This window comes from Amblyraja radiata, chromosome 25 (assembly GCF_010909765.2).
Source record: "Amblyraja radiata isolate CabotCenter1 chromosome 25, sAmbRad1.1.pri, whole genome shotgun sequence".
Lineage (NCBI taxonomy): Eukaryota > Metazoa > Chordata > Chondrichthyes > Rajiformes > Rajidae > Amblyraja > Amblyraja radiata.
In genome coordinates, this window is record NC_045980.1 from 16439650 (window position 1) to 16453003 (window position 13354).

Consider the following 13354-nt stretch of genomic DNA (forward strand, 5'->3'; position numbering starts at 1 on the left):
GCCCGTTAGCCTGCAGGTGATAGGCGATCGTCTGGTGCAGCCGGGCGCTGTAGAGCTGTGCCAGGGCCAACCACAAGGAAGAGGCCAACCACAAGGACTGGGCCCCTCGGTCTGTGGTGATGTCGGATGGCACCCCGAAACGGGTGATACAGTGGGCCGCCATAGCCCGGGCGCAAGCCTCGGCGGAGGTATCCGAGAGTGGAATTGCCTCCGGCCACCTCGTGAAACAGTCCAGGATGGTGAGCAGTTTCGTGGCACCTCGGGAATGTGGCAAAAGATCGACGCGGTCCAGGTGCACTTGCAGGAACCTGCCCTCGATGACAACGAAATCCTGCACCGGAGGCCGTACGTGTCCCTGGCCCTTGGAGGTCTGGCACGGGATGCAGGGGTGGGCCCAAGCTGCCACCTGCTTATGGAGTCCACGCCAGACGAACTTGTCAGCCAACAGGGCGGACATCGCGTGTATATGGACGGGTGGGCCAAACAACGAACCACGTCGAAAACCCACCGTTTCCAACTGATGGGGATGACCGGGCAGGCACGCCCTGTGGAGACGTCACACAGGACCATGACACTTGCCGCGCCGCAAGGAACTTCGGCTAGCCGAAGACCAGTGCTGGCGGTGCGGTAGTTCTCCATACTGGCATCATACTGGCTGCTGCCAGTTTGCCGTAGTCGACGCCATGGTCTAGAGCTGAAACGGAGGGAATGGCGGGGCGGGACAAGGTGTCGGCCACGACGTTAAGCTTCCCGGCTACGTGACGGATATCTGATGTGAATTCAGACGTAGACAAGGTGCCGCTGCTGTCGGGCAGACCACGGATCCGCGATCTTACTGAGGGCGAAAGTAAGAGGTTTGTGGTCCGTGAACGCGCTGAATGCGCGGCCCTCGAGGAAATACCTGAAATGCCTGACGGCCAGGTAAAGCGCCAGGAGCTCTCAGTCGAAAGCGCTGTATTTGCATTCTGGAGCCTGCAGTCGCCAGCTGAAAAACGGCAATGGCTGCCAGCGGTTGTCAACAAACTGCTCCAGAACTGCACCACCAGGAGTATCCGAGGCATCAACGGTGAGCGCTGTGGGGGCGGATGCACGCGGGTACGCCAGCATGGTGGCATCAGCCAACGCTGCCTTGGCACCCTCAAACGCCGCGTCCGCCTCTGCGGACCACACAAGGTCATCGGGGTGGACGGGGATTTGGTTATAACCCCGGACTAGGTCTACCTTGGAGAAAAACTCGGCGCCCTCGAGGTGCGCGGAGAAATCCTGGATATGAGGCACCGGGTAACGGTCCACCGTGGTTACCGCGTTAAGGCGCTTGAAATCACCACACGGTCTCCACCCCCCAGATGCTTTCGGAACCATATGTAGCGGGGAGGCCCATGGGCTGTCGGACCGCTGGACAATGCCCATTTCCTCCATCAGTTGTAATTCATCCCGGTCGATGCGCAGCTTGTCCGGCGGGAGGCGGCGCGCCCGGGCATGCACAGGGGGGCCCTCGGTGGGGATGTGATGCACGACCCCGTGCCGGGGAGCCGCCACGCTGAAACACGGCGTAAGGAGCTCTGGAGAATCGGAGAGCAGGGCGGCGTACGAGCCCTCTACCCCGGCGACGGCGTCAAGCTGCGGGGGGGGGCTGCGCGGTGCAGCAGAGCAGATGTCCGACCGTAGAATCATGCGATCGTCCCGTAAATCGACAATGAGGGAGAAAGCGCGAAGGAAATCAGCTTCCAAGAGCGGCTGGGCCACATTCCCATTTGTAGGGGCGGGAGACGAAAGAGAGGGCAAGGGTCCGCGTACCGTACGTTTGTATGTCGCACCCGTTAACGGCCGAGAGGCCAGAGCCCTTCTTACCACCACGGGTATCACGGCTGGTTGGGGGCAGCATGCTGTCGATCGCGCCGGAGTCCAGTAAAAGGTGGCCGGATTTGCGGTCGCGGACATAGAGGCGGTCGTTATGGCCGATTGCGATCGCCTCTACAGACGATCGGCCGAGGCATTTCGCTGAAACATGTAGGGATGGCGGCAGCGTCGAGCCTCCCTGCCAAAACGGAGGTGGTAGTAGCACCGACGGTGCCTACTGCGAGTCTCGGGACGCTGCTGCGGCTCTTCGGTGGAAGCTGATGGCGTGCCTTCCTCGCGGAGCTGCCGAGGCGAAGGGCGCACAGGTGCGGGCATGCGGTCAATGGCGCAGACGTCCTGATGCCTGGTCATCCAGAGCTCATCAGCCCGCTCCGCGAGCTGCTGGGGATCGTTGAAATCCGCGCCGGCGAGCATTAGACGGACATCATCGGGCATTTGTTCCAGAAACGCCTGCTCGAACAACAGGCACGGGTGGCGGCCGTCCATGAGTGCGAGCATCCTGGCCATCAGGACGGACGGCCGGCCGTCGATCTCCCAAGCCGTCCATGTGAAGGATGCGGGCGGCACGGTCCCGTCGGCTGAGTCCGAAGGTGTGCAAAAGGAGGGCATTGAGGCCGTCATACTTGGCGGTTGTGGGTGGATCCCGCAGGTAAGGCAGTAGACGGGAGGCAGACTCCTGCAGCAGGGCTCCCACCACATGGAAGTATCTCGTCTCATCTGCAACTATGTGGTGCAGATGAAACTGCCTCAACATGGGCGAACCACACCTGAGGTTGATCGGGCCAAAACGCTGGCAGCTTCAGGCTGACAGCGTTCTGATGGGTCCGGCGGGAAGATAATTATCTTGCATCTCGTCGTCCAATCTTCGGATGGACGCGTCGGGGTCACCAATTTGGCGGATGGAGACGAAGGTCGATTGTTTAAATTACGTTTTATTCGTAAAACGGTTAAACATACAATGCGTCTCACACAACCAACAAAACAGATCCAGCCACAACGGTGGTCTAGAGTGACTGAAGGGACATCGCCCAGAAAGCCGCGAAATGCAACCCCTCCCCAGTGTCACATGCCCGAGGCACCCGACCGCAGGGTTCGACTACCTGCGAGCACCAGCAGGTGCCGCTACAACCCTTTACTAAAGTGGAAGTTGTCAAACTAGTAAATCTAACGATGCAAAACGAAAAACAAAAATCATGTAGTCATATTGGCTTCACATTCAAACATTGATATTTAATGCAAGCATTTATAAATGGTCCATTAAAATGAATAATAATTATTGTTTGAGTTCTAAATCTTTTCCCCGGTCACATTTCGGGGCGGTGCAAATGGTAGAGCTGCTGCCTCACAGTGCCAGTGACCCAGGTTTGATTTTGACTTTGGGTGCTGTCTGAGTGGAGTTTGCATGTTCTCCTTGACCACGTGGGTTTCCTCCGGGTGCTTCGGTTCCTCTAGTATCTTTGGTTTCATCCCACATCCCAAATACGTGCGGGTCTGTAGGTTGAATGGCCCCTGTAAATTGCCTTTAGTGTGTAGGGAGTGGATGAGAAAGTGGGATGACATAGAACTAGAGTCAATGGTCGAAGTGGACTCGGTGGGCCGAAGGGCTTGTTTGAATGCTGCGTCTGTGTTTGTCAATTAATACATTTCATAAACCATTCGCCACCAGAGTAAATATAATGACATTTTATCAATATGTTATTCATTTAGGACATCAGGATTTCAAGTTCCGAAGGTTCACAGTTCATCTGGTAAGTAGAAACTTATTTTCTAGTTTCTTGTGTGCAAGCCAAGAACTTAATAATTTGTAAAGGTGATGTAGTTACCTCTAGTTAATCATTTACTAAATGTAATAAATAAGGTCTGAAGAAGGGTCTCGACCCGAAACGTCTACTATTTCCTTCGCTCCATAGATGCTGCCTCAACCGCTGAGTTTCTCCAGTCTACTTTGGATATTTTAATGAGGCACAATTTCGGCTGACTGCATTACAGTGAGGACCCTACTTATTTGTTTACACTGATTTCATGCATTTTTGTTGGTTGGTAAATAGATTGCAGTCTCTTTCTTTCCACAAGGCAATTGAAGGGTGGAATTAAGACAAGCGAGGCCCACATTGGTGAAGGAGAGGATCTGGTTTGAGAGCCATTCCTCTCTGTCCATGCTTATACAATATAATTATATCTATTATTACTGTACAGGTGCACAACCTTTTATCCGAAATTCCAAATAACGAAAAGCTCCGAATAGCGGACATTTTTTCGATCCTTGAAGAAAGGTCCTTGAAGACGTTCACCGAGGGCGGCCCGCAGAGGTGACAACGGAACCTCCGGTCGGTCCTCGAAGAAAGGGGAACTAAATCCCCATTCATAAAAGAGAAGGTGAGGGTATATTGCGCGGGAGGGTTAATAATTGACAATCTGCTGCTGCCTGCCCGCTGAGTTAAAAAGTTCCCACGGTAGGCTCACGATACACAGTGTATCGTGAGTCCTGCGTGGGAACTTTTTAACTCGGCAGGCAGCAGCAGATTGTCGCTCCCTTCAGTTTCACCCCACCTACACCCCTCTGCTTCCCGGCCATGTGTGTGACCCCTTCCCTCCCCTCTCCAGCTCCCCGCCCATTGCACCGGCGCGGGGGCTTTGCACTGTCTTCACGTCGGCGATGCCAGCAGGTCAGTGCCAGTCACCGGAGACGTCAGGACCAACGGGACACCGACCCCCAGGCCCACTGCAAGCACGGAGATCCCAGAGACCCACAGCCAGCAGCAGCCCAGCCCCGTTCCAACTCCAGAGGAACACGCTCCCCGTAGGGACAGAAGCTGATGGTGTGCAAGGTACGTCTTGTTCTTGGGGTTGCGGATGAGGGGGCGCAGCTCGGGCTGTGACGTCTCCGGCCACCCCCCTGTACAGGAGCTGAGACTGGGAACTGTACCGCTCTTGCAGGTGAGCAGGAGAGTGGGGTTGTTTGCAGTTGCAGAGGGAGGGGGCAAGGGCGGTACAGTTCCCAGTCTCAGCTCCTGTCCAGGAGGGTGGCCGGAGACGTCAGGACCAACGGAACACCGACTGCAAGCACGGAGATCCCAGAGACTCACAGCCAGCAGCAACTCTAGCACAGCCCCGTTCCAACTCCAGAGGAACCCGGGTTGCGGATGAGGGGGCGCAGCTCGGGCTGTGGGCGAACTGCCACTTGTCGCTGTAGCGGCCCATCGGGGAGCGGGTTCCTGTTGGTCCTGACGTCGGGGCAGAAGCTGATAGTGTGCAAGGTACGTCTTGTTCTTGGGGTGGCGCAGCTCGGGCTGTGAGCGAACTGCCACTTGTCGCCGTAGCGGCCCATCGGGGAGCGGATTCCTCTGGAGTTGGAGGGGGAGGGGGGTATTGTGCTGTTTGATCGCCCCCTGCTATCCCAGGGACAGGGAGACACAGCGGCTTTTGAGAATGGTGGGCAACCACTTCCAAAGTTCTGCCCACACAGTCAGTACACCTCTCCTACACTTGTCTCCCGCACTAAGATCATCTCGCAGAGAATGATCCCAGCCTAACCCTCCCTATTCTCTCCTATTCTGCAAGAAAAAACTATATTGAAGACTCAAACTCGCGATCGAGTAACTGCCGGGATCGAGGCGCAAACTCGCGACCTTGCGGATATGAGCCGAGCACTCTACCACTGAGCCAGCCGTTAAAATCTACGCTAAAAATCTTCCAGACCGAAAGCCGAAAAATTCCGAATTACGAAAAGTGTCTGGTCCCAAGGCTTTCGGATAAAAGGTTGTGCACCTGTACTAAGAAACCAGTTACATGGCTTAACTAATAACTGAAAAGACACTTTATACTCTCAGCATCCTGTGTATTTGCATATAGATATTTGAAGATCCATTGTAATCCACAGATGAAGTGCAATCAAAATCACTCGGACTGTAATTCTATTTATGCGCATTAATATGGCAAACTATACCTATAAACGGTTTAGAGAAACAAGGAACTGCAGATGCTAGTTTACAAAATGCTGGAATACCTCAACAGGTCAGGTAGCATCTCTGGAGAACATGGCCAGGTGATATTTCAGCCCGAGGCCCTTCTTCCGACTTTATTTTTTATTAATAAGAGTTGCTGCCTGGCCTGCTGAGTTACTCCAGCACTTTGTGTCTTTCTTTTAACTGCAGATCAATGCTGATTTATGAAAAGACCATAAAGTAACTAAGTGGGTCACGCAGCTTCTCTGGAAGACATGGATAGGCGACGACTCGGGTCGGGAACCTCTTCAGACTGATTGTGGTAGGGTGTAGAAAACTGGGAAAGAGGTGGGGCGGGACAAAGCCTGGCAAGGGATAGGTGGATACAGGTACATATCAGTAGAATGTTGTCCCGATGGAATCCGTGTCTGAGACCAACAACTGCCACATAAATAATTACTTGTATTGTGTTTGATGAGTAAACAATTTATATTACATTACACAGATACAGCTAGATTGTCAAATGAATAGTTTAAAATATTAAAACCTGAACTGTTATGACCATCCTCACACATTTGCACAAATAGTAAGGCTATGAATATAAAAGGATTTAGAGATAATAGACACAGAAATTGGATAATATTCTTAAGCATCAAGCCACATTTGTTAGAATAGTAGCTTTTGTTCACCCATTTCTGCTCATGTAACATTCAATGTGGATTTATGATGTCCATATAAATACAGTGAACAAACCTGAGATGTAACATTGTTTCTGCATAACTTGATATCAAAAAGGTATAGTGGCGCAGCGGTAGAGTTAGAGAACCGGGTTCAATCCTGACTATGGGTACTGTTTGTATGGAGTTTGTTTGTTCTCCCTGTGACCACGTGGTTTTTCTCTGGGTTGTCTGGTTTCCTCCAACATCCCAAAGACATGCAGGTTAGCAAGTTAATTGACTTCTGTAAATTGCCCCTAGCGTGTAGGATATAACTAATGAATGGGTGATCGCTAGTCAGCATGGACTCGGTGGGCCGATGGATCTCTGACCTAAACTAAACAATTAAAAACATTCTATAAACCATCGTTTCACCCTTCTCCAAATAATGTAAACCCCACACCAGATTTTCACCACTATGTCAAGATGCTTCTTCAGACCTTTCAGTCTGAAGAAGGAACCCAACCCAAAACGTCACTTGTCCATGTTCTCCAGAGATGCTGTCTAACCCATTGAGTTACTCCAGCACTATGTTTTTTTTCACTCTAAACAATTTGTGATGTAATCACACACACTTGGCAAGCTGTTGCAAATCTATGCAGATTTAAGAATTGATACTTAGAAAAGGATAAAGGTGTTGATTAGGGTAAGATAGGACAGTGCATGAAATGCCACTCATGACGGTTCAACCTTTGTTACAGGTGCTCAGGAAACCTACCAAAAGATGAGCAGCAAAATTGTTTCACCAATTCCTCCTCCATTTGATAGTTGCAACAGTGTTCAGACAGCAACCGCTGAATGTGGCAGCCAACAAGCTGATTGGAACCAGGAGGAACAACATAAACCAATGGCAATTTCTACCTCAGATATTTGCCCGATTCAGAGAGACCATCCAAAACAACAAGAATTTGCAACTGAAAATGCCAAGAAGAGAGGCAAAAAAAGCAATACGTTAGCTGAGGGTGAAGTAGACGTGGGAATGGGAAAGGGATGGAAAACACAGTCTGATTCTGATCTCCCAGTCAGAGTGGTAACACTGCAGACCGATGGACTGCTCCAGATGGGGGAAATGAAAAAGAATTTGCAATCTCGGCTAGACGAGCTCCAAGTCAATTTTCAGACTGGGGTGAATAAGCTTCAGAATGCATTTGAGTCCGGTAATAGTCAGGTTGAATTAAGTGTGGCCAAAGTGAGCTCTGCTGTCACTTCAGTTGAGACCACACTGCAGAGTGTGGATTCTAATCTAGGCACAATTAACTCCAATCTGTTGCAGCTCCAAGAAACAGTTGAATTTGGTTTTAAAGAGCTCACCCAGGAAGTTGCTTCTCTAGTCAAGTGGCTGTGCCAGAATCTAGGTGCTGGACCTGCAGAGAATCAGTAAGTTGCAATCTTCATCAGAACTGCCAAAGGATGCTTTCTAGTAGAAAGCAGGTTGCACTCAATGGCTATCCCCCAAGAACAACATGGCCAATAAACTATTAACACCTTTTATTATCTTTATTTGCCGGCAAAAGGTCAAGTTAGGACCATTAACAACAAATAACCTGGAAAACAGTTAGTTTAGCTGCCTGCATATTAAAAACATGTGTCTCAACATGTGTCTGATTGTAAAGGGCCAAAAACATAGCACATAGAACATTACAGCACAGGAACAGACCCTTCAGCCCACAGTGCTTGTGCCAAACATGATGCCAAGACCACTCTTATCTGCCTGCACATAATCCACATCCCTGCATCCCCTGCCTATCCATGTACTTAATAGATTCAATGTAATGAATTTACGGGGTTTTTTGTGAGCTATTGGCAAAAGATTTATCACTGTTAATATTAACATTAAATATTATTCACTGTTATTTAGGAAGATGGCAAGTTTGATACAACTTTCCCATTACACTGGCATCACAAGCTTTTCCAAGTTGCTACGATGTCAGGTTGCAAAATGAAATGGATATGAAACCAACAAATTAATTTAACAACCAAACGTGGAGAATAAGTAATTAAAAAAATTGGAGTTAGGATTTTTGAGATTAGATATTTTCAAGTAATTGCAGATTTTTGCCATTGCCATAGATTTGGTCAATCACAATTCTCTGGTGTAATCTCCTGACAAATCCAGTGTGACATCTCTCCTTTCCACACCAGTAAATGTATCTTCTATTTGAGTCAGATTGTTAAGTTATTTCCAAAATGGAGAGGGTTTTTTGATGTGGATCAGTATCTACACGATTGCAAGAAAATTAATGATAAGTTTCATTTCATCTCTCTCAGCTGCTTTGGGTTCCGGCAGTGTAAGTTAATGTACAAGCCTTTGCCCCTTTGAGGTGGTACAGTGCTAGGGTGATAGAACTCAAGTCAATTATAGTCATACAGGATGATTCAGGCCCTTCAGCCTAACTTGTTCATGCCGACCAAGTTGCCCCATCTAAGCTATTTGCTGACATTTGGCCCATGCCCCACTAAACCTTTCCTATCCATGTACCTGTCCAAGTGTCTGTTAAATGCGGTTATAGCACCTCCCTCAACTACCTCCTCTGGCAGCTCGATCCATATACCCTCTTTGATCAGAGGGTGGCGAATCTGTGGAATTCATTGCCACAGATGGCTGTGGAGGGCAAGTCATTTAGTATCTTTGAAGCGGAGATTTACAGATTATTGATTAGTAAGGATGTTAAAGGTTACAGGGAGAAGACAGGAGAATGGGGTTGAGGGAAAGATATATCAACCATGATTGAATGGTAGAGAAGGCTCAATGGGCCGAATAGCCTAATTCTGCCCCTATAACTTGTGAACATAAATTCCAGACTACAATTAATTGGGCTGTAAGAGAGCCGATGATCTAAAATCCTACTGCAAAAAAAAATGATATATACAACTAAAATTATGCACTGAAGAAAACTATTATAAGACCATAAGTCATAGGAGCAGAATTGGGCCATTTGGCTCATCAAGACTGCTCCGAAAATAGACCATGGCTGATTTATTTTTCTCTCTCAACCCCATTCTCCTGCCTTCTCCCCTTAACCTTTGACACCCTCACTAATCAAGAACCTATTAATCGCCACTTTTAAAAATACACAATGGCTTGGCCCCCCCCCCCCCCCACGGCCGTCTGTGGCAAAGTATTACACATATTCATCTACCCTCTGGCTAATGAAATTCCTCCTCATTTCCATTCTAAAGATATGTCCTTTTATTCTGAGGCTGTGTCTTCAGATCCTAGACTCTCCCACAAATCAAGGGATGTGGGGAAAAAGCAGGATCGGGGTACTGATTTTAGATGATCAGCCATGATCATATTGAATGGCGGTGCTGGCTCAAAGGGCCGAATGGCCTTCTCCTGCACCTATGTTTCTAACTAGAAGCATCATGACATACCTGTAGGGTAAAACTTTGGAATAAAATTCTGAGGGAATTAGATATCAAGCATTCATTTTAAAACAAACTAAGAGTACTTTCTGAAGATAGACACAAAAAGCTGGAGTAACTCAGTGGGACAGGCAGCATCTCTGGAGAGAAGGAATGGGTGACGTTTCGGGTCGAGACCCTTCTTCAGCATCTGCAGTTCCTTCTTACACATAAGAGTACGTTAGTATGTTTCCCACAGAGAGTAAAATTAGCTCTGCTAATAAAACTTGTTAGTGGTTCCATTCTGTGGGAATGCTGCATAGATTTCCATGGGAACCAGAAAACAAAATAAAAACTCTTTGAAATGCCAGTTAGATCATAAACAGACCCTGCAACTGCATCATTCAGAAGCGCATATGCACTCCAATGAAGAGTCAGGAAAATCCTACTGCCGTCTGTCTCCTTGTCTCTCCATAAAGTGACATTTGAAATCATTCTGCTTTAGATTTATGGGTATGGGAACTGTGCCAACATATTTGTAAATTAAATGTTTTTATTCTACCAGCAGTAACTGACTCGATTGCTACCAATTTATATATATTTCTATAGAAATTAAATACTTTACGACAACTATTAAATACAATTAACTAAAAATGTGGACAGCAATAATGGAATACTTCAATGCATGCATTTACATCACTTAAAGAAGAAATGGATTTGTAAAAATACACAAAAGAATGTTTTGCATTCATGCTATAATACCAACATTAGCAATTTCCGACCTCAATTCTTAAAAAACCCAGTATTATTAATTAATGCAATAATTAACATTAATTCTCCTAAAGCTCTGTTATGGTGTTTCATAAAGCATTATTTATGTTAATGCTTGATGAAAAGTTAATGACATAACCTATTTTTATATGACACATATAACCTCTTTTTTGCAGTGGCCTTCATAAGATTACTATCAACTGAAATTATTTTTTAAAACATCTTTTTCTTCATGTGCTTATGGCCTTGCATTGTCTGCCCAAAGGATAATATATTATGACAGGATACCTGTCATAACACTCTGTAATTAAATAGCTTAGGGATAAGTCTTGCCCTACCTTATTATTGGCATGGAAATACGGGAAGGACACGAGCTGGCAAATCTGTCTTTTAACCTATCTAAAGATTTTCTCAGGCTTAACTGGACAGTGCACTTGCTTGGAACTAATCTCAAATTTTCATATGGATCATATGTGGGCAATTAGGACTGGTGTAGATATGGCTTCTTTGTCGGCAGGAAAGAGTTGGATTGAAGGGCCTGTTTCCATGCTGTATGACTCTATTACCCAGATTACAATCTGGTATGTGGTTGTGCACCCATGTAGGAGTATTATATACACAAAAAGATAACTTTACACAGTAAAGGGTAGGGCGGCACAGTGGTGCAACTGGTAAAGCTGCTGCCTCACCGCGCCAGAGATCCGGGTTCGATTCTGACCCCCCCGGGTGCTGTCTGTGTGGAGTTTGCTAGTTCACCCTGTGACCGCGTGGGTTTCCTCCCACATCTTAAAGATGTGCGGGTTTATAGGTTAATTGGCCTCTGCAAATTGTCCCAAGTATGCGGGGAGTGGATGAGAAAGTGGGGAAACAGAACTAGTGTGAACAGGATGGTCGGCGTGGGCCAAAGGGCTATTTCAATGCTCGTTCCCTCAATTAATCTAAACAAGATGCTTTTGGTGGATATATAGTTTAACATATTTCAAAATAGCAGAAATTGCATTATATGGCTTTTAATATAATCCACTTTATTGAGTTTCAATTAAGTAATTTTTTTTTGTCAAGTTTTGTTAATCTATTTTTTCTGCTTCTGCCCTTCAGGCCTATTCTGTCCATCGACAATGAAACTAGTTGAAATGATAGAATGGAAAGCGAGGGAGCATCGGGGCATGCTACAGGAACTGTTCCCAAATACACAGCTGAAAACCATACACATTCCCACATCAGTGGAAAATGCACCATTTTTGCAGGTGTCTGCTCTATTTATCAATATCCTTTTAAAATCAGTACCTACCTGCAACCATAATTCATGAATGGAATTTGAGAATATGGGGGCGGTTCTGCTGCCAATAAACAGTTTACGAAATTGTCTTTTTCCAATCATATAAGAACGGGTGGGGGAAGAGTATGTGTAGTTGTACAAATGTCTTCAGATCAATCACTTCATCCATCTTGTAGAAGCAAGGAATTGCAGATGCTGCTTTACACAAAAGGATACAAAGTGCTGGAGTAACTCAGCAGGTCAGGCAACATCTCTGGAGAACATGGATAGGTGACGTTTTGGGTCGGGACCCTTCTTCATCCATCTTAATAAGTTCACCAACAAATAAATCCACTAAACTAGCAATCCATTCAATGCTCTGCCTGTGAAAATGCAAATCTTAAGCATTATTGATAAACAAAATGGGTTTCATGGTCTGTGCAAAGTGACTTGATGTATTCAGTTATACTTTGGATAGTCTAAAACCTGTAATGTTCATTAACATCACACTACATTCTATTAAAATGTGCAACAAGATCTAAAACACAGTTAAAACACCCACAAATTTATCAGCTGATCAAACTGATGCTCTGTGATACACAGGAATGTGGCATTGCTGAATATGCAGTCCTTCAGGTGAAATGATAAACTATATCTGCCTGGTTCAATACCCTAGACACACAAAAACAACTGCTCAATGTCATAGGTCTATTGGGGTTCATCGAGATTTTTATTTCAGACAATACCATCAAGAGCAGATTAATTGGTCATAAAAGTTTTCAAGAGTAAAGAGTTTAATGTCATGCAGCAGAAATGGAACAATGATATCCTTACATGCTGCAGTTTTACAGGGGCATTAATGCAACACAATAAATAAATATATAATAATCATTAATGCCATACATTATCAGTATTGCTGGGTAACTAGATCATAACAGTGCAAACGAAAGTACGTAGTGCAAACTAAAACAAAATCCAAGTGACTGGTTGCTGAGGTATTGTTTATATAGGTACATAGAAAATAGGTGCAGAAGTAGGCCATTCAATATGATCATGGCTGATCATCCAACTCAGTATCCCGTATCTGCCTTCTCTCCATACCCCTGATCCCTTTAGCCACAAGGGCCACATCTAACTCCCTCTTAAATATAGCCAATGAACTGGCCTCAACTACCTTCTGTGGCAGAGAGTTCCAGAGATTCACCACTCTGCGTGAAAAATGTCCTTCTCATCTCGGTCTTAAAGGATTTCCCCTCTATCCTTAAGCTGTGACCCCTTGTCCTGGACTTCCCCAACATCGGGAACAATCTTCCTGCATCTAGCCTGTCCAACCCCTTAAGAATTTTGTAAGTTTCTATAAGATCCCCCCCTCAATCTCTTGAATTCTAGTGAGTACAAGCCGAGTCTATCCAGTCTTTCTTCATATGAAAGTCCTGACATCCCAGGAATCAGTCTGGTGA

The 13354-nt window shown here is 46.5% G+C and overlaps 1 protein-coding gene across 1 annotated transcript; it reads left to right on the forward strand.

The window, feature by feature from the left end:
- The first annotated feature begins 2344 nt into the window (after positions 1-2344).
- Positions 2345-12932, forward strand: LOC116987147. Its single transcript, XM_033043023.1, has 4 exons — positions 2345-2509; positions 3527-3608; positions 7222-7897; positions 11735-12932. Exons 1-4 carry the CDS (start codon positions 2345-2347, stop codon positions 11766-11768), a joined length of 957 nt encoding a protein of 318 aa, XP_032898914.1. The 3' UTR covers positions 11769-12932.
- The last annotated feature ends 422 nt before the right edge of the window (positions 12933-13354 follow it).